This window comes from Lytechinus pictus, chromosome 3 (genome assembly GCF_037042905.1).
Source record: "Lytechinus pictus isolate F3 Inbred chromosome 3, Lp3.0, whole genome shotgun sequence".
Taxonomy (NCBI): domain Eukaryota; kingdom Metazoa; phylum Echinodermata; class Echinoidea; order Temnopleuroida; family Toxopneustidae; genus Lytechinus; species Lytechinus pictus.
In genome coordinates, this window is record NC_087247.1 from 25,468,163 (window position 1) to 25,491,219 (window position 23,057).

The 23,057-nt window shown below is 35.2% G+C and overlaps 1 protein-coding gene across 1 annotated transcript in view; it reads right to left on the bottom strand.

Annotated features, from left to right (window-relative positions):
- Nucleotides 1-23,057, bottom strand: part of LOC129257559 (plexin-B1-like) — an 88,065-nt gene that overhangs the window by 35,499 nt on the left and 29,509 nt on the right. Inside the window, exons 7-19 of the mRNA XM_064095935.1 lie at nucleotides 19,177-19,273; nucleotides 16,837-16,954; nucleotides 14,597-14,716; nucleotides 13,000-13,098; nucleotides 11,509-11,605; nucleotides 10,699-10,892; nucleotides 9,760-9,908; nucleotides 8,908-9,013; nucleotides 6,434-6,576; nucleotides 4,786-4,947; nucleotides 3,586-3,679; nucleotides 3,098-3,328; nucleotides 92-277 (exon numbers count right to left, since the gene is read on the bottom strand). Coding sequence (XP_063952005.1) covers nucleotides 92-277; nucleotides 3,098-3,328; nucleotides 3,586-3,679; nucleotides 4,786-4,947; nucleotides 6,434-6,576; nucleotides 8,908-9,013; nucleotides 9,760-9,908; nucleotides 10,699-10,892; nucleotides 11,509-11,605; nucleotides 13,000-13,098; nucleotides 14,597-14,716; nucleotides 16,837-16,954; nucleotides 19,177-19,273 — 1,796 coding nt within the window. The remainder of the gene's footprint in view (nucleotides 1-91; nucleotides 278-3,097; nucleotides 3,329-3,585; nucleotides 3,680-4,785; nucleotides 4,948-6,433; nucleotides 6,577-8,907; nucleotides 9,014-9,759; nucleotides 9,909-10,698; nucleotides 10,893-11,508; nucleotides 11,606-12,999; nucleotides 13,099-14,596; nucleotides 14,717-16,836; nucleotides 16,955-19,176; nucleotides 19,274-23,057) is intronic.

A 23,057-nucleotide genomic window follows, 5' to 3' on the forward strand; every position in this document is an offset into this window, starting at 1 on the left:
TTTAGGGCTGGAGTTAGGACATTCTTTGGATCTAGGGTAAGTTGGGAATTCCACTGTGATCAGACGTTTTGGCAAAAGTATGGAAACTAACCACAACATTGATGTCGTTAAGGAAATCGGTAGCATTCCCTTTACATATCCCATTCTCTGGTTGTTTTGCAGGAGACAAGCAATTCAATGAAGTTGGTGTGGCCTCGGTCACCTCACACTTTCCCTGACCCATGCAAACAGTCACAAACTCTTCAATATTCTCTGATGGTCTGTTGAGGTTTTCTCCCTGGAAAGAAAATAATAAGAAAGAAATATCATATTTCTGCTTTACATATGCTATATGTACATGGTACAATGTTTTATTTGTATTTCTGTGATTTTCTGGTTTTAATGTGGAATAAATGAAATGGAATGAAATAAAGTATGAATAATAATAACGTTTTATTTACCCAGGGTGGCCACTTCACTTAGGAAACTGCTCTACCAGCGGGCCCTGCATAACATAATATGTTATTACCCTTCTCCAATCTAAATGCTGAGCGCCTAGCAAGTCTTTGGTATGACTCGACCAGGGATCGAACCCACAACCTCCCATTCATGAGGCGGGTGCTCTACCACTGAGCCACCATGCCTGGTATCTATTACAATCAACATGTTGAACTGCAGGTAATTTACAGTATCTTCAATATTTTCAATCTTCACAGTACTTCCAACCTTGCCATTTCAAAGCACACAGATTCATAAGAAATATCATACAAAATTGACTGATTATGAGGATAGTGATGGAAACTAGCATATCAATGATGTGGAGCTCATCTGGAATCTTGCAACAAAATTTAACACAATTTCAGCCCAGTTGACACTGTAGTGTGACATATATTGAGGAAACAGAATTGAAATTGATGAAGAAATGACAGAGAAGAAGCAATTTTTGTGATTTATGAATCAGTTTCGTATAAAGTAGCATAAATAATTTTCTAGTCAAACTTTCTAAATTCTGTGTAGAACCTTGGTGAACCTCATGTAGCTCTCAGATGGAACAAAAAAAAATCAAATCGGTCAAATAAATAAGAAGCATTTTTTGTGAGTTATGAAAAATATGCATAAATTAGCATATTTAATGAGTTTCACAAATCTGTGTAGAAGTTTTGTGTCCCCACCTAAAGCTATCATATAAAGCAAACAAAATTGAATTTGATCAACAAATGAAGGAGCAATTTTTTTGTTGTGATTTATGAATAAATTTTGCATATATAAGCATAAATAATTTCTAGTTTGGTGACCCACATGCAGCTCTACCAGATGGATGAGAAAAAAAATCAAAATTGGTCAACAAATAAAGAAGAAGCATTTTGGGGGGATTATGAATAAATTTCGCATGAATTAGCATAAATAATTTTCTAGTCAAAATTTCAAAATTTTGTGTAGAAGTTTGGCAAACCTCATGAAGCTCTACCAGATCGAAGAAAAAAATCAAAATCGGTTGACAAATAAAGAAGAAGCATTTTAAGTGAATTTTGAAAATATGAATAAATTAATTTCGCATAAATTAGCAAAAAAAAATTTCTAGATAAAATTCTATGCAGAAGTTTGGTGAACCTCATAAAGCTCTACCAGATTGAAGCAAAGAAAATCAAAATCAGTCAACAAATAAAGAAGGAGAAGCATTTTTATAAATTTAGAAAAATGTGCATAAATTAGCATGTTTAATGAGTTTCAAAATTCAGACGGCATACGATGGACGCCACGCCATGGCATAAGCTCATCCAAAAAAGGTCCTTTTTTGCCCTTCTATCGCACCTTCACTAAGACCTCAAGGTGATAGAAGGGCTGGTACAATAAATAATATATAGCATTTACAAGGCGCCGAACTTCAAGCTGTCCGCGATTCAATATAGCAGAAGTGCCAACTTTGAAAACGACTATAGAATAATTATTCACAAAAAACACCATTCATATGATAATAAATTACTATGTTCATTGACCCTAAATGACATTTGACCTTGCTTGTGTGACAGAAGACTTGTGCAAGACGATCAGTGATACTTGATTACCCTTATGTCGACGTTTCTAGATCCAGAACTAGATCCATAAACTTTCAAAATTGTGATGGCAATCCACCAAATAACCCCAATATGGCCAAAGATCTTTGACCTTGGTCATGTGACCTGAAACTCACACAGGATGTTCACTGATGCTTGATTACTATTATGTCCAAGTTTCAAGAACTAGGGACATACACTTTCAAAGTTATGACATTTCAAAAACTTAACCTTGGTTAAGATTATGTTTTGATTCCCCCAACATAATTTAAGTTCATTGACCCTAAATGACCTTGGTCATGTGACCTGAAATTCACAAAGGATGTTCAGTGATACTTAATTACTCTTATGTTTCATGAACCAGATCCATAAACGTTCAAAGTAATATTAGAAATCAATAAATACCCCAACATGGCCATTGTTCATTGACCCTAAATGACCTTAGACCTTGGTCATGTGACCTGAAATTCACAAAGGATGTTCAGTGATACTTAATTACTCTTATGTTTGATGAACCAGATCTATAAACATTCAAAGTTATAATGGAAATCAATAAATACCCCAACATGGCCATTGTTCATTGACCCTAAATGACCTTTGACCTTGGTCATGTGACCTGAAATTCACAAAGGATGTTCAGTGATACTTAATTACTCTTATGTTTGATGAACTAGATCCATAAACGTTCAAAGTTATAATGGAAATCAATAAATACCCCCAACATGGCCATTGTTCATTGACCCTAAATGACCTGTGGCCTTGGTCATGTGACCTGAATCTCAGGCAGGATGTTCAGTAATACTGTCTAATTTTCATGAACTAGGCCCATATACTTTCTAAGTCATGATGACATTTCACCTTAACCTTAGGTTAAGATTGATGTTGATACCGCCGCCGTCGGAAAAGCAGCACCTATAGCCTCCCTTTGCTATGCTATGCTGCCACCCTATAACACGGCTCAACATCCCCCTCCCCCTAAAATAAAGGCTTTTCCTGGAAGTTACCACTAGTGGCAAATCAATGTTTCTTTTTTTTTTTTTACTCCAACAGGATGAAGTACGTACTGTAAGTGTCACTATTTCTCCAGGAATTTTGATGACAACATTCATTGTGTCATACACAGGATCAGGGTAAAATTCCAGATTATCAGCTGGGGAAACCAGACCATCCAAGATGAAAGAAATTCCTACAGGGGCAGCTTGTCTTCGGCGGCGTGATGAGGCTGGTGTCAGGTCTAATGCAGTCACGTTTGGAGTCAGGCAGTTAATCTCTGAATCAGAGATTATTAAGCATTCCTGTTAGAAATCAACAAAAACAATGTATATTAATACTTATTTTCCTGTATTATGTTTTAGTTTAGTGTTTCTAGTCTCCCTTCTTCTTACTTTTGTCTTTTATTGTCTCATTGTTGCAGATATACTCTAAAGATCACTGTATTACATTGATTTTGATGCCAAACATTTTGATAAATTAATTTATTATTCATGTTTGAGACTTGGGCTACTATTAATTCATATAAACAATGAATCCTTTATCATTGGCCAGTTCTTACCTCAATGATTGTCGTGTCACTAGAGGTTAGTTGTAGTTCTGCAGTCTGTAAAATAGAGAACCCTGTCCCAGACACAGTCAGCTCTATTCCACCACTAAAGAAAGAGATTTCAAAAAATGACTAATGGTGGAAGAAATGAGACTAACTTTCAAATCAACAGTACTCTAGATGTAGCTGTTACTCTGAACCATAGCTTAGAAAAGATAGCACTTATAGTCACATCACAGAGAAGTTGGTGGAAAATCTCACTGATTGAGACTTTTGGGGTCGATTTGTGATTATAAAATATACAAAGACAATGTCTCACTCTATTAATAGTCCTAAACTTGGTACCAAGAATTGCACAACACTTGATAAAAACACTCCTTGAATGGCCTCTCACAATGTGGGCTGTTGTATGGCAATCACAACTTCCATAAGGAATGTTATTATATTGACAGGTGAAAAATCCTCAGGGACCCTTACAACCCTGAATTGTCAAAAACCTACTTGGAGTCTAAGTCCTCCTGCAAAGATGCTTTTACAGTCACACAAAATCTTATTTGGAAAGCACATAACCTAAGTGACAAAATGGCAGTCAAATGAATTTATTCCCTGATTGCAGAGCAAAACTATAAGATTAGACACAATTTGATTTAAGAGGGTTGTGGCCAAGTGGATTAGTCTCCGGACTTTGAAACAAAAGATCATGGGTTCGAATCCCAGCCATGCAGTTATTTCCTTAAGCAAGAAATTTGATCCACAATGTGCTGCACTAAACCCTGGTGAGATAATTGGGCACCTGGCAGGAATTTATTCCTTGAAACACAGTATGCGTAACATCTGCTCTGCTAAAGCCAGGGTAATTATGCTGCATTACTGCTTCTGTAAAGGAAGTGTTGAAGGCCTGGTCCCACTGGCAAATGGACACAAAACATATTCATAACAGGTACAGCGGACAAGCAAAATTTCTATCCGCTCCAGACAATGGACAAAATGGGTGAACAATGAAATCACAGTGGACGGATGCTCGATGGATGTACTGTAGAGCGTATGAAACTTGATGCAAAGAGTACACAACGGATACATAACGTTTTCCAACGGATGGCAAGATTCTTTTCCATTTTACATCCTCTCTGCATCTGTAAGTGCAGTGAGACCGGGCCTTAAGCACTATATAAGCAATTATCATAATTTATTATTATTTTTCTTGAAACTTACGACATGATGGATTCCTTGGGTGCGTAATCTTCAATAGAAGGATTAGGTGCATATAGATATCCACCAGGCAACACTCTCTCTGCTCCATCAAAGCTCACGGTAACTGAAAAATCGCCCTGATCAGATCTTCCAGTTAAACATCTTATCAGCTCAGATGTTATACTAAATTAAATGATAAAACATCAATATTTACTTACACATGTACAATAATACCTTGCTATAATTTAGAGTGACAGGTAATTGCGTATATCACATGTTTTCGTTAACATGAATTTGAGGATTTTTTTTAAATATCAATTTTACCCAAATCAAGAATAACACATTTATTGTAATACCTTCTTTCTTTATTTCTTCATCAATCATATATCACTGAATTATATTGTTGTTTGCTATTTCCACTGAACAATTGTACATTTGATTATTATATTATAATAAGTTGTTATTGTTGTTGTTCAGTTTTAGGGTTTTTTGTTTAGTTTAAAGATATTCTATGTACTCGGTCACTTACTTGGCACAAAAGAGACCCTAACCTTACATGCCCTGCTTTTTCAGGGGTTCTCCTTATTCTTTCGATACTTTTATTATTTTCTGTGTTCTTTTTTTCCACTATCACAATGCTTTGTGAATATATTAATCGCCAGAATGTGAAATCACCTTTGTAACACACACATATGTGTAGAAGGCAGGAAAGGCAAATAAATACCTCATCTTATCTTAAAATATATCCGTACGAGGAAACACGGAAAGTAAGGGAGTAAAAGAAACACATGTGATGTTTCAATTTCTCAAAATGGTGTTAGCTGGTGACCTTGCCGAAAGATATTTGAGGAACAATACTGTGTACTATAACACCCTAGCTTACAAAGATTTCAGAGTGATTTTCCAAAGTTCTGCTTGAAGCTATGTTAAGAAAGCAATTCTTCCATACTAGATTTAATCGAAAATAATGCTCATCTCCCCTCCCAAACATCAATTTTCTTATGCTTGAAGAATTATACCATATATATATAAGGAAATGTAAAGTTTGAAATTTTCCTTATTCATATATATATATATATATATATATATATATATACATATATATATGAATAAGGAAAATTTCAAACTATACATGAAAAATCATGAACGATCAGGATATACCATGCAGCAAACCATTTTGAATATCAAATCATAAACATGCTACACCTCATAAATCCCTATCTTCAAGTGTACAGAAGATGCTTGGAAAACTTTTCATTAAAGTAGCCAGTACTGAAAATATAATTGTCTTACTCTGACAATTTCTGTATTTTTTTTAGCAAAACACTGGTCACTGATTGTCATTATTCTGACTATCATAGAAACACAACTTGTCAACATTGACAAGCTTTATGAAATGGAGGTATGACCTTTTGTCTATTGCTAACCTTGGAAGCCCCCTTTCCCCAAAAAAGTTGTTACAAAAATAGAAAAATAGCATTATCCTTAAATTCGCTATTGGTGAAACAGATTTCACAAATTCTATAGGAATATTCCTAGACTATTTACAGTTGTAGTTCTAGTATGTATACTGTTAAAATCACATCATGTTCACAATTACAAGTGGGTATAAAGCATACTTCATATTTACAAGAAAAATATTTCTTACCTACATGACAAATAAGCTTACCTGTTCTCTGTGATTTTACACTCAGCATTCCCAACAAAAACCCTGATGTCTCTCCCAGTATTCAAGTCATTTCCACTGATTTCAAGCTCAGTTCCTCCAGCTGCTATCCCAGTTACAGGTGAGAATTCACTTACACTAGGGTTCTGAAAAGCAACCGGGTAGGAACATGAAGCCAATTAAAAAATAAATGCTCTGTAAATATAATAGACATATATTGGATTACACCTAATCTTTAATTTCATACAATGCCTACTTAATAGCTTGTTGTACACGAATAAATGGGAGGCTAAATGTCAAACATTCGTACCATTGCACACGTACCGTCCAAAATGTACCGTTGCATGGTCAGGAACAAGGTGACGCCACTATAAAAATTAGGGTTCAATGCATTGCGCTTAGTACATGCAGGTGCAGTACACAGAGGGCTTGCTAGCTAAATGCGCATTACTGCTGCAGATAATGAGTGCTTGAGGAATTTTACTTTCAATGATTCTTTCTTATTTTCATAGATTAACATGGGAAAAAAAATTGATTGCTGTTTTTATTTTTGAGGTGTTGTACAACACAAACAGTGAATCCTTAATCATGCTATGGTGTGACATTTTGCATTTGGTGAAAGAAAAGACACTCTATTTCTCGGCTACGCCTTGGTGAATAGAGCATCTTTTTTTCACCTTCTGTTTTTTTTTATATATGTTTCGTCCAGGATAACTTTCTGGTTCTACATGTATTTAATTTCATTCTGCTTAAATTACAAACCCTTTACCAACAACCATGATATTCTTTAATGATAAGGACAATCCTAGAGATATATTAATTCAATAATAACAGGTGGTGTTGCTGGTTAATAAGTTACATATATGCTTTTCACACTGCATTTCCTTAACCCCATACTATCCTTAACCCCAGACTATCCTTAACCCCATACTATCTTTTTTTCGATTCACACTGTCTTTCTTAACCCCATACTATTTGCTTAGCCGGGGTTAACGCCTTAACCCCGGGCAATCACACAGCTCATAAATATTGATGATTTTACCATACAGAGCGCGATTAATGTGCAATTTCGGCTTCTGTGATTGGCTAGTGCTTAGCCTCACCTTTCCTTAGCCCTGTTTCGTTTCACACTGCATCTCTAAACACCACAATAAGCCAGCTAACCCTGCTTTTTTGCACGGCCAGATAGTATCGTACTATTTACCGTACTAGCCCACTTTGCTAAAACATAGTGTGAAAACGAAGTGGGCTAAGCTTAACCCCAGGAAATTGGTGGGGCTAAGACCCCCTTAGCCCCACCAATTTCCTGGGGTTAAGAGAAAAAAGTGCAGTGCGAAAAGCATAATATATTATTAACAAGCAAGACTACTTGTTATTATTGAATTATTTATAATAATTAAGAATCCAGTCAGTATAAGATTAAGATAAGATAAGATTTTATTAAACTCTATCGACCTCCGATCAGGGGTATAAGAGTCTCAACAAGAACATATTTACAATAATGGATTTGCGTATAAAAATGAACATATTTACAATAATGTATTTGCGAATAAAAATGAACATATTTACAATAATGAATATGTGTATAAAAATGAACATATTTACAATGATAAATACAAATGTTTGCATTGTAAAAGTACATTTGCAAAAGGCTGATACAACAACAACAACAAAACTAACATATTATCATATATATATCCAGCAAACCTCTGTCAAATTTCAGTTCGTCAAAAGCAATTTTTGAAAGTGTTTTTAGTACATATTTTTTTTCCAAATTATGTTGAGTAAATATCACTCTATTGGTTCACAAAACCATCAGAGAATAAAAGAACTAAACAATCTTTTGGGAACACATCTACATGATAAGGGCTTTATGAAATATAACCACTGCCAATCATAATGGTATTTTCCAAGCTGTGAGCACTGGAATCTGTAGAATAGCATAGCCGGGGTAATATACATATGTAGGAGCACCTAACAAGGTGGATACATACACTAAACAAACCCTATATTATTATGATTATTAGCCTACTATTATTATAAAGAAAACATTTTTTCATTTGATCATGCAAAATGCTACAAACTTGTAAAAATTTATATGGGATTACACCTAAGCTTTAATTTTAAAGTTTTAAAACAATTTTATTTTCCAAATCTTTATAACATACATAATGTATATTACAAGAGAAACATCCATAGTGGCTAAAATTCAATGAGGAAAAAGGAAACAAACAGAAAGCAGAGCTTGTAAATAATGCTGTTCCCTTTTTTACAAAGATAAATGATATCATATGCCTACATGTGTCTTGGGGAATCACATGATATGATTCGAAAATGGGGAACGCATATTTCCTTCCTCATGCATACATTGTTTATAAAAGCATTACAGCTGTTCACACATGCAACAAACTCAAGTTTTATGAATGCTAAACTTTATACACTTCCTGATTCCTGTAATAACAAATTGATATACTTACCCTGTATGAGAAGGATTCCTCTGACGTATCAGATCCAAAGCTGAACACAACAGTTACAGGTCCTTCCAAAGTCTCATTATGTGAGCTTCCAGTCACACAGTCAATGCTGTTTTCAATAATTAAACAAGAAGACCTTTTGTCATTGTCATTGCTGCAATGACAAGAACTATTTCTTTTTGAGGGAAATATTATCTTTTTATTCATTCATGAGCAGATAATCTGTGATAAATCTATGATACAAATATGTATGGCTAAAAGGGGATCTGGGCTCTGTAACACAAAGGTTTGCAATTGATTGCTAAATACCAATGACCAATCAAGATCATCGTTGTATGCGCACTCTGTTTAAAATATTGACTTGGAGCCAATGAGTGCAGTTCTCTCATATTTGCAATTCATCGCAAACCTTTGTGTTACGGAGCCCTGGTTGGAATCTGAACTGAAATTTGAATATGAATGAGAATGTGATGAATGTTTATATCTGTCATCTAAGGTAAATATTAGATTCTAAAACCTAAAGAAATTTTGAAATTGTACAGGCTAGAGAGAAGGTGGGGGGGGGGTTTTATCCCCTTCTGATCCTGAGATTGCAGAAATTGACAGCTTGATTTAAATAATAATAAGAATGGTTTTTAGTTCCAATAGAGAAGCTAGGCTGGTGAAACAGACCCTTACTAGAATAAGCACCAGGGCTCATACACATCTGAGCATGTCACCACGATACCTTGCTGGCATGCACACACAATGAATGGAGGGTGTTTATGAGCATGCATCAATTTCATGAAATGCATCTGTCATTTTGACCAGTTATAAGCCAGTAATATTTTATATATCGTAAATAAACTGACTGACCTGGTTCCAGGGTTGAAGGTGAGGTTGGTAGCAATGCATTCAACTGTTGCCACTGTGATATTAGAAATCTCATCAAATTGTGCAGCAAGGTTTGTTCCGCTGATCGTCAGTGTGGTATTCCCTTCAATTGGACCAGAGACTGGGAAGATCTATGAAAATTAATTCAATTTTTACATTAAATGTTTAAAATGATTAGATGAATGTTACATGTACAAGTTACTCTACAGTTCCAAGTTCAATGTTCCTCATAGTTATGGTGATAATGATAATGGTTAAAACAAGACTACTACCAACACCATCACCACTTCTACAATTGATCACAACTACCACAATCACCACCACCACGACTACCATCCCCATCATCATCATCACCACTATCACTATCGACATCATCACTACCACCATACCACTACCACCATCACCACCACCATCACCATCACCACCATCACCATCACCACCATCACCACCACCATCACCACCACCATCATCATCACTACCACCATCGCCATCACCACTACCACCATCACCATATTTTATCATACAACTATACAATCATTATAACAATAATAATTTACCTTAATTTCAAAGACTTTTAAAAAACTGTTTGCTCACTGCAACTTAATAGAGTTTGGCTTTAATCTTAGCTACCCTCATTACTTAATCCTGGCTTACCCTAAAGGTATGCATCTTCAGTCAGAGACCAAATGGGATTTTCAGAATTCATAAGAAAATCTGAATATTACATATACAGATCTTAGAGCAAGAAGCTATGAATAGACTGCTATCTTAGAGGCTGAAACCACTGCCTCGCATGCATTGGTGATCTGCAACTGGCTCATCTCCGACAACTCAGTTTACATGTATTCCTGTATTCTTTGAGGGAGGGCGCTACGATATTATGACGTCATATGCATTTGGGTCTATAGTACCAATACTCACTTTAGTAATTACAGCATTTGGGCAACTGGTAGAATCTCCTCTTCCCAAGAAATTGCTCTCACACTGTCTATCATCGACATTCACTTGACAGGTTGAAGTTCCCTCGCACCATCCACACCCTAGCGCCACTCTGATTTCCGGCGTCACGCAACTACGACAGCTCATTCCATTCACAGAGCAGTTATACAAGGTGACTGAATAGAGAGAAGACAGACATTTGAAATTATCAGGAGAAATTTGTCCCTACTGGTACAATTGTTCATTCAAAGTTTACACTTTATATAAAACTCAGCATCAATTCACAGATTGTTACGAGGGATATCTTTGATATTTTAGAAGTGAAGTACACTTTAACCTTATATCTTCTTTTCGATTTCTCCAAATATAATTGAATTAGGATATATGCATAAAGAGTACAATATACAAACTGTTTAAAAATAATATTACAATGCAGACTTGGCATTAGTGAATAATGATAGTTTAAAAACAATAGCGATTCCACATCTTCTGGGAGGAATAAAAATTTGTGTATAATAATGAGGAAAAAATTGAAATATTCTATATTTCATATTAAAAAATACATAAGAAATAGCGAACTGTTACACCATATGACTCTAGCTCTAATCTGCATATCATGTAGTTATGCATACATGTATAACAAATTTGTGAAAATAGGCACTATTTCGTATGTCATAACTCTTATTTTACATCAAATCTTCATGAAATTTTCTGCATTATCCATGTTTGATTTTTTTTAACAAAAAATTGAAGTGGAGTAGACTTTCCTTTTATAGAGTTTGTAGGAAATACCTGTATTATTTTTGTTATCGATGAAAACACCGCTAGACAGGTACTCCACACCAATGCTGACTTTTATTTCTAGACCATCCGATGAATCGTAATCGTACTGAGAGTTGAGAGATCATCATGGAAACAAGGATGAGGGAAAGGAGAAATGAAGAAGAAGGAAGAAAGAAGAAAAGAGCAAAGGAGATAGGAATAATGAGGAACATGATGGGAGTAAGAGAAAAGGAAATATGATGAAGAAAGAGACGGTGAGGAGGAGGAAAAGGAGAAGAAGGAAAAGGAGGGGAGGAGGAAATGAGAAAGAGGAGAGGGATGATGAGGAGGAGGGAGAGGAGGGAGGAGGAGGAAGAGGAGGAGGAGGAAGGGGAGGAGAAAAACAAGAAAGAGAAGATGGAGGAGGATGAGGATGATGAAGGAGGAAGGGAGGGGGAGAGAGGACGAGGAGGGGAAGAGGAGAAGGAGAAGGAGGAAGAGTTAAAGAACTTGAATGGCAAAGAACCCTTGTATTTATTTCATTCTAGATAATGTAGTACCCAAAAATGGATTAATGACTAAACTTATTGGTAGCTAAGCATTGAATGAAAATATGAACAGAAAAAAACAATGAAAACAAAATAGAATGAATAGATTATAAAAATAAATGTCATTTTCACAGATGTTGTTTTTAAGCTTATTTTGTAAATATACATGATAAAAAAAAAGATTGCTGTATTTGTGAAATTGGCTTAATTGGACCTGGGAAAATGGATTTCTTTTGCACGTCAACATAGGCCCACAAACTGATGCCTCTCCACTTCATTGAGTTTATGGTATATAAAAGTTGAAGAAGTGAAAAACTAGATGACATTAAGCATGCACAATCACAATAGACCTATTCCCTATCCTTGATTGATGACAATTGTTGGAGGTGGAGTAGGGGTGGAAACCATCATTTCTTTTCAAGGACATGCAAACCACCAGCCTTAATAGCCCCATCTCAAGTCCTCAATTTCTCATATCTGGCCAGGTTGATTACCCATAATGCACCATGCTGAGCAATGCACTCTTGTAATATAGGCCCACTTGAATGATAACACACCAATTCACAAAACAAGTACCTTTCCTCTCAAAACCATCTCAGTTTTTCTCCACACAAAATACAATTGCTCATTCATTCTCCGTATTACTAGTAGTAATCAAAATCAAAAGGTATTTTTCGGACTCGCCACGTATAATACACAGTGAATATGTATCTTCTGAATGTCCAATGAGGGACAAATTACCAATTAAAGAGTTTCCTCAGTGCCTAAAATCAGTGGGAACTGGGAAGATATGAACCTCACTCATATCAACATGATTAAAAAGCAACTAATGAATTTAATCATTGTTAAAATCTTTATGGGCAGTGAAGGTAAACATTTAAAAAGCAAGTAATGAATTTAATCAATGCTAAAATCTTTACGAGTGGTGAAGATAAATTCAAATGGTCTTGCCAATTGAAATGCATGTGCTTACCTCTGTTTCCTCACATTCCACAAATGTGCTATTGACATTGCTTACGGAAACCGTTTTGAATGGTATTCCATCTCTGCTCAGGACACACTTGTAATCCACCTATAATAAGAAATAAGAGTTTGTTTCACTCTTTGATGCACCCTATTGCTTCTGAGGGGATAACAATGATTATTGTTCTCTTTATGTTTTTTTAATTGTACTTTCCCTATTTGAGTGTTGATAGGTATTAAGGTTCCTAACATATATCAATAATAATGAAAAAAGTAAAATAACATTAGGATTTGTATTGTGTGTATCCACCTTGATAGGTGCTCAAGGCGCTACTATATTACCCAAGCTAAGCTAGTCTACCTATTCTGGTGCTCATAGCTTTTTGAGGAATTTCTTCCTGTCAGTACCCATTTACCTCACCTGGGTTGAGTGTAGCACAACATGGGTAATTTTCTTGCTGATGGAAAACATGCCATGGCTGCGAATCAAACCTGTGTCCTTCAGATTGAAAGACAATAGTCTTAACCACTAGACCATGACGCCCCTTTTCCCCTTTCCGAAAAGCACAATGGTATTCTTGGAGTCCAAGAATACCATTATGCGCTAATAAATTGATTCAATGAGACTAGCGACCCTGAGTCACCAATGAAAGGTGGAGGAAAATATCTTATCCCTATGATCATTTGATTCATTCATGATAATGCAAAGAAATCCTGACTACTACTATAATATCATTATTGTAATTTGTATCTGATGAAAGTGATACCAAACCTCATAAAAGCAACAAGAAATTTATACGGAAATATATCGTACACACAATAAAACAAACATCCAAGTTTGTTAAATAGAACCAGGAAGATGGAAATACAGTGTTGTTATTAAAGCACCAATGAAGGAGTACTTTAAGATTACAGAAGCTTTTTTACAATTCAATTTATGTCGACAACCAATAAATATCATTACCAATTCCTGTGTAAAATTTCATCCATTCACATAAAAAACAGTTGCTTTCATGAAAACAAAAAAGTGAAAAGTATACTATTCCATAAAATGAAACACATCTGAAAAGTGAATACATTTCAAGGAACAATATAAAGTTTCAAAGTGATATGTTTTTCATTAATTCTGGTGATAGTCACATAATCATATTTTTACCATTTTACTTGTCACATGATTTTTCCTTTTTCAAAAGTCAGCTAAGTTTTTTCTTTGTGCACATATCTGACATGAGTGGAATATTTCAGAGTTTAGTTCAAATAGGGGGCACTGTCATCACAAGATGGACACTAATTTTGTACATGGACTTTCAAATTGGACCATTTACAAATATTCATCATCCTTCCATCTAAGTGTACCCAACGCAATTCTTTTCCATGTTTTCCCCATCCCAAAACGCTTGAAATTTTCAGTTTTCATCATTGGGTGAATTATATACACATTTTTCACATATCCAGGGTTAAAAAAAGACTTTACTCCTAATTTAGGCAATTCTGATACCCTTTGCTTTGTACCCATGTACATCAACCAGCCATTGAAAACAAAAATCCTTGTTACACGCTATTGTGTATGAGCGTAGGGTCTGCCTTGTAATGGCAGTGATTTTCACCTGTGTTGGATTGGCAGTGCTGGGAAGGTTGGTGCCAGTAAGATGTATAACCCGTCTCAGACCAACAGGTATCAAGATTTCCGTTGACACATCGTCCAATTGAGGACACGATCCTCCTTCCTGTACACAGATAAAAACAAGCAATGTGTTACACTCAAGGCCCTGTCACATTGCTACATGCTAGGCAGGCTTGTGGATGAGTTGCCCAAAACTCATCCGCAACAAAGTTCTGAGCATGTTCAAAACCTTTCTGCGTGCAAATCAGACTTGTGTTTGCTTCTGTCAATGCAGGCAACCTGGGTGTGACCTGAGGGTAGCAAAAATAGTTACCTTCAAGTCACACGCACGGCAAGGCTTGCAACAGAACGATGTGACAAGGCCTCTTCACACCAGGGTCCCCATTGTATAATATACAAATCATGAATGTTTATGAGTGCAATGGACAGAATTCTTCATGAGGTGAAAGATGAAATGATCCATTTAACGAGGCGTAGCCGAGTCGAATGGATCAATATTTCATCTTTCACCGAATGAAGTATTCTGTCCATTGCACGAATGAAAAAACATTCATTATTTGGTTTATATGACACCTAAAAAAAGGATTTTTTTTTTTCATATGTACTTCATGAATTTCGATGCAAAACATGCTCATGCAGTGCGAGTTCGGTCTGTTGATTGTTACGTCATTACAACATGCGCACTGCTGGTGCATGAGCTGCAGTCTCGGTGCGCGAGTGCAATGGACAAAATCGTATGGATCAAAAATTGCACGATGAATGGATCCAAAATTGCACGGTTGATGAGGTCATTACAAAATGGGCTGAATGAACGATATCAAACAAGCAATCAAATCACAAGGATCTATCTAGGTGTCATATAAAGCTTCATACACAATAATCAATGGAATCAATCACAGAAAACAGGTCCATGATCAAATGCCTGAGCTTTATGTTACAGGGACCTCGGCCCCACCTTACAAAGAATTAAGATTGATCTGATCAATCTCAAGTATATGGAAATCCATCAATGTCTTGGAGGGAAATTTGCTGAATGTCCTTTGAAAACAAAGAGAAGCATACTGAATTGTCAAGAAAACAGTGAATGTATGAATAAACGTCATTATTACAAAATATTTAGAACAAACATGTATTTTAGATGTTGACATTGCTGGCTTTCCATAGTTGCGATTGATCAGATCAATTGCAACTCTTTGTAACACGGGCCCCAGGTGGGCGTTTCATATAACTGTTCGTAGAATATGAAAGACTTCATGCATGTCTGGTGACCTTATCTTGTGCTAAGTAATGTATCCCTACGCAACTGATTTAAGAACCTAAGAAAATGTTCCAGTTGAATGCGTGCGTAAATTTACGAACAGCTTTATGAAACACCTGCAGATAGTACAGCATGCGTATTAAACAGAGCATTCAGGGCCAAGTAATGAGCATGGTGCGAGAAGAGCCAATTGAGGTCCTTTTGACAAATGTGGTATATCCAATAGGAGGGTGGGGCACAGCGATTGGTCTCCAAATTGTCAATTTGAGATAATAATAATGGTGGCTACTTATATAGCGCACAGGTCCACCTTTCGGTGCTCATGGCGCTTCAAGGAAAATAAACACAAAACACAATAGAAAACAAAAAAGAATAGAGTTTGAATTCTCCTGAATAAACACAATATTAAACTGCTAATGGGAGATTAAATAAGTTTTCAATTGGGACTTGAATGCTTCTGTTGATGAAATTTGGCGTAATTGGATAGGCAGTTGATTCCATAGCTTTGGTCCTATAACAGAGAATGCATGGCAAGATAAACATAATTAAGAGTTATCTCAGTCTTAATAGCTGGTTTATTCTTTGTTACATTTCTTTCCAATATTTGTTGTTCTGTTTTTTATTCTTGTATTGATTTGTAACAATTTGTAACAAAAGTTAGATTCCTCTTCGACACCCCCCCCCCAAAAAAATACAATAAAATAGAAATAGAACAATAATAAATCAATGCAGACATATCATTTTATCAAAACATTAATATACCATAACAGACATATACAATAACAGTATCTTCATTCTACTACCAATCAAAATCTAGTTTTTCATTGTTTGATTACAAAATTAATAGCACAGTTTCTATCAGTGGTTTAAAGGTGTGTAAAAACAGGTATAGAGTCTTGTGGTTACCTACAGAGCACATTTTCTACAGTTGTGTTTAAACAAACCTCTATACAAGTTCTACTTACTCCATTTCCTACTACATTTTCATCGACTGTGGTGCAGATGGAGGCCCCATTCAATGTACATCTGCCTGCATATACACACCAGTCACAGCCCCATTCACTTGATGTACATTCTGAACAACTAATGGTCAAGTAAAACAATCAATTAAAAAAAATCAAATTAGTAGTCAAGAAAAAACAATGAAATCCATAGCGGGTAAGCAGAAAAATACAACAAACAATTATCAAGAAAAAAGGGTCAAAGACGCAAGAAACCAATGAATAAGACCAAACAACAAATTGGCAGGAAAGAAACACACTGAAATTCAAAATTTAAGAGAAACAACAAATGGTCAAAGAATGAATAGTCTATAAAAACAATATACATGAATGACCAATAAGGCTGCGTTTATGCGACCTCAAGCCAGTATCATGATTTGAATCATGATTAAAAACACAAACATGAATCACAATACCACAGAATCAGCGTTTAGACGACCTCCATTCCAATGCTGTTTCTCCTCGAATTCAGGCCGATCCGGTGCGCATCACAGTGTGCAGTTTGACAGAGGAAGGTCAACTTTTTCGCACATGTTTCGGCTCTCGAAAAATCAATCTTTTGCTTCCAGAATTCAGTCTATTATATCTCGTTTTGTTTACTTCTATTCATATTGTCGGTTTATCAAAAACGGTGTTCAGAAGTGAATTTCAGCGTAGATCAAATTTAATATTGACAATGTTAACTCAACAAAAACTGAGATCATTGTCTGGGGTATAGACCTTGAACTTGAAGACATGACAAAAAATAACGAAAAGTAGTGGACGATACGATGATCAACACACAACTTGAAGTTAAATGCATGCATAGCTCATTTTGTAAATATACACTGAGCATGGCGAGCGCCTTGAGCTTGGCAAGAGTCAAACTGAAAGTAGCCTGACACAGTGACGTCAAAGAATTATGATTCAAATCACGATTGCGTTTATAAATACAACCTTTTTCGTTCGTGGTTCTACAGAAACGTCTTTCCAAATGCCCCTTTTTCCGTGTTTCATGTTTGTGATTTTAAAGATGTTCACTTTCACTTTTGACTAAATGCAATCGTGATTCTGCAGATTCGATGATTCTAGGGTAAAAAACTGGCGCATAAACGCACCCTAAATCAAAAGTATGCCCAAAGATAACAATCGTCAAGAAAATACTAAATGGTCACGAAATATGGAATGGTGAAAAAATTGATAAACAGGGAAAAACAATAAGAAAAACAATAAATTGTCAAAAAATACCAAAATAAGCTGAATGAATAACAAACTAGCTGGATGCCCCTGCAATAACAAGCACCTGTTTCACAAAGATTTAATCCAACTGCAGTAACTTTTCCATTATTGCAACTACCCGGGAAACCTTGATTGTGATTGGCTGCTGAGCTCAGTTTCCATGGTAATTCCATCTTGGCAAAATTTGTCACATGGGTGGGACCGGCAATTCAAAAGATACCAAATCGCAGAGAATCTGCACAATCTCAAACTTTGCAAGGGCTTCCTCCTTCATTGGGATCGTCATTCGCCCAAAGAAGCCAAGTGGTATCTGGTGAAACGTCCCAACAGTGAGTTGGTATTTCCAGTCTTTTTAATCATTTCCTTCATATTTTACATGACTGGATGAATGAGAATTATTTTTTTATATCAGTTATATAAAATATATTACACACTCAATTTTCAAACTCTTCAATACCTGATCAGATCATATATGTATGCACAGTCATATGAATCAAATTTAAATTCAATTGGATCTATTGATTGGATATTTTAAAGACAATTCTTGCCACTTTTAAATTCATTACCATGAACATGTATACTGTGATACTCATGAGTTTATCCATATCATGTTTGCATATTGATGAGCTTTAATCATTTGAAGTGGATCCACTAAGTGGCTCATTAAATCTTATAAGAGCAGCTATCAGATGGCATTACTGGAATATGAACCAAATATAAACTTTTTGAAGGAAATTTGTCAAATAATTTATAATAAAAAAAAATGCTACAAGTATGAAAATTTATGGTCAAGAAAAACAAGAAAATAAATAGTTCAAAAAGCATCAAATTATCATGTACAACCATATCCAGAAAACAATGAATGCTCAATAATGTGAAACAACAAACGGCCAAGAAAATTTAGACAGTTAAAAAAAGAAATGGTCAGGAAATCAAAAAATATTTCTGAAAACAGAAAGTAGAAATTTCCATTCATGTTTTCATATGTGAATTTGTCTTGCACCTTTAGCATGTTAGACACAAAGCATCAACTTAAGTCAGATAATTCATAAAATTACTTATAGAATATGCATTGTGTATACATACCTTTTTATTGCTGAGCAACTAAAGAAGTCGTAATCTGCTTTGACAATGACAACACGTTGTGAATTAGAATAAACACCAAGCTCCATGGTAACAGAATCTAAAGGAAAAAAAGGTGATTAAAATGCTTTATCAATGAAATATCTTTAATAAGATCATATCATTCTATGGAAAGATTGTGCACTTTAGATTTAGCAGTTTATTGTGCTTTAATTTTTCAGTGATCAATTTGAATTTGAGAAGGGAATACAAAAGATTTTTTTAAATGTATATACATTTCATTTCACCATCTGTCAATGCAAAATCAAGATATTTTTTTTTTCTTAAATAACAATGAATAGAAGACCCTTTAATCATGAATGAGCCTCCATGAAAAAAATTATTGAGTGTGAAATAAACATTTCAATTTCATAAAATATTTCTATTTCAACTTTAAAACATCCACTTTAAAATGAGTCATCTTTCCAGGAAGTGATTAGTTTATTGGGGAAATATACATGTATAGTTCACTGAATTTCTTTAGGCAAATTCACTTTTACATCAACTCATTAAATAAATACAGGACAATCCACAAGCAATAACACAGAACATTTTGTCAAAATATCATGTAAACAAGGAAGTTGTGGCAATTGAAAGCATAGATAGACCTATACTTTAGTTGGAACTACAAAACACCAATATATGCATACAAACTCGGGGCAATGGGGAAATAAATTGAGCCAACTGATGGTGATTCATTTAATCTTTTACATGAAATTTTAAAATATTTTGAGTTTTTGTCCTAATTATCTGAAACATGGTTTGCTTCCTCAAGATATGTAGAATCATTATTATGTGATTTAATCCCGGGGGGGGCCACTTACATTGACGAGTGGATACCATGCGCGACCAAAAAAACACGTAAAAAGGATATCTTTTTCAAGATAGGGCACGTTACGTACGTAACGTGATAAGGGTGTCAAAAACACAAAAAAAATGAAAAAAGGGTATCTATTTCGCTAGGAAAGTTACGTGTTTAGGGTCAAATTTGCGGGGATGATAAAACAAAATTAAAATGTTTTATAAAGGATGTCCTTTTTGCCCCAACACTTTTTGTTTAGAGTCCGATTTGCATGAGGTGTGGAAGGTGGGGTTGTACTAAAGCAAATTGCATATTGCCTCATTCTGAGGATAATATCTGCCATGGGAAAATATAATTCACACCACATATGTCAAGGTCAGGAGGAAATGATGTGAAATATGTAAAAAATAAAGGGGAAAACCTGAATATTTGTGTACAAAACAAATAGAGGGCTGTCCACAAAATCAGCCATTTTGAAGCATGTTTGCCAATTTGAGGATACCCATAGAAAGTACAACAAGACTTTTTAAACGTCCATAACTTGCCTATTTCATAACCGATTTTGATGAAACTTGTTTTAAATTGTTTATCTTGTTTTACTCTTTCCAAAAGATTGCTTCTCTTCTTGGGTTTTGGTTTCCTTTAAAAGCTGGATAAATAATATCAAAAAGTCATACAAAGCTCCCAAACTTTTCATGTGACTTTATGAGAAAAAAAATTTGAGATGAACATGTAGTTAACAGCTTTTGAGGAAAACACAATTTGGGGGCAAATACAAAAATATTTAGCATGTATTCATGGACTGGCAATTATGTCTGCATATATGTACTGCATTACAGATTTAAGAAAAAAGCTTTTTATTATTTCAAACATAGAACACGGTCGTTTGGTCCAGTGGTTAGAGAATTGGACTCATAATCGCAAGGTTGTGAGTTGGAATCTCCACTCTGCCATTGTCTCCACTTTGATAAAAAGGCCCAAGAGTAATATCTGTCGTCTAAAACTTCAGCCACTGTGACTGATTAACCTTGATGTAAAATGTTTCCTAGGTTATATACCATATGCTATACTATGGGAGATACCATATACAGAAACAGAAGAACCAAGAATTTGCTTTTCAGGATATTGGAAAATTGGGCCTTTACTATATACATGTAAAAGAATACAAAAAAGATACAAATGTGTTGCATCATTGGCTCTCTCATCTGCATACCTACCACATTATGCAAATCACTGTTCAATGAAGCCTATATATTTATCATTTTATGATATTTGTTTTGATAGATTCTGATGCTGTACTTGTTTGATTTTCTCCATTCAAATGAGCTTGATGCCATAAAGGAGGACTTGACCTTTAAACATGACAAGTGACACTTTCCTGTTGTGACTCAAGGAAATAATATTTTCAGAGATTAAATTTTTTCAAACATTTTTGTTCCATGTGCATTGTACATGGAATTTGATAACTTTGTAAGTGTCCAACGCCTTTCTGCTACACGTTTTTACTTAAGACAAATAATATCTATACAGTGTATAACACTCCACACATAATGAACCAGTATAAGCATGTGTTACAGCATGAAGTAGGTCCAAGGTTACAGAGACAATGGAGAAAACTCACTGGTATTTATAATGTTGCAAAAGGTAATGTTTGCTGCATACCTGAGATCCATTGCCACTAACATAAAAACCTAAATCTGCACATTATTTGTTTTATTTTCTTATATGAATTCGTTATCAGCTGGCAAAATGTGTCATCTTTATATACTTCCAACAGAGTAAAAAAAAGAAAGCTAAATTGGTAGATGAGAGTAACAAAAGCTCAAACTTGGTATATGATAGTAATTCAAAGACTCCTGTAAAATAGGCCTATCATAGATTAAATGATGACGATTGTGTTAAACGATTAGACCAAACTGGTGTGATATCTATGAATAGGATCAACTGGTATCAGCTGGTAGAGCTATAGAGTAAAAAGAGATATGAACACTAATTAAAAATATAAGTATGCCTATCAATCTACTCTAAAAAGATTACGGTTTATGAAAAGCAGGTAAAGATAGCCCATGTGCTCCAGTCTTGCAATTAATCAGACTGCATATATGATCTTTTTTTTGGTGTGTTTCCTGTGAAAAGAACAGGATATACATGTATTAAACTGAAATGGAACATAATAACATCTTCACATATCCTAATAACATACACATAGGCTGTATTTTGACCCTGATTACACCCACAATAGTACAATGTCTACTCATATTCCTTCTGTACTTTGACCCCGATCGTGAGACAGTACCATAGTCTAGCTATTGAAATACATTTGACAATTTGTCAACCAATATGTATCAAACAATACACACCAAACAACAAAATACACCAAAACTAGTATTAGTAGTCAATTCATTGGCTTTTGAGAATATCACATTCTTCCATGTATTTCACCTTCATGTAAACGCATGGATAAGGAAGAAAAGTCGAAAAACCTATATATTCAACTTTTTGAAAGAGGAAGTGATGATTTATTATTCAGATGAAGAGGGAGAAGCCCTGATCTATGTCACAGCTACAAAGAGTACAAATATAACACCCAATCTTAATCAAATAATGAGTAGCTAACAGGCGGAATGGCAATTATACAATGTACATAGAGGATTCCTCATAAAGGGAGGATTCTGGGAAAATCAAAGCCAATGTTCCTAAAATATTATGACTGATTCCAAATTGAGACGATGGCATCAGTACACTCCCAGAGTGGAAATAGTCCATGTGTTTTGTTGAATATTTTTTTGTTGATTGATAAAGGATAATGAAGGATTCGGAGTTCTCATTAGACTTTAATTTGAATATGAAAACGCATGTATTATATTGGACTAATTTGTCACAGGGACCCCTCACCCTGAAATGTGGGCTCCTGTGATGTCCCCCCCCCCCACCTCCCCCATTCCAAGATGGCTTCCAACGCACCTGGCCCACACACTGGACATGATGCTGCAGTCAGGGCTTTGATCATTTCTTTTTAATTTGGCAACCACTGAAAATTCTT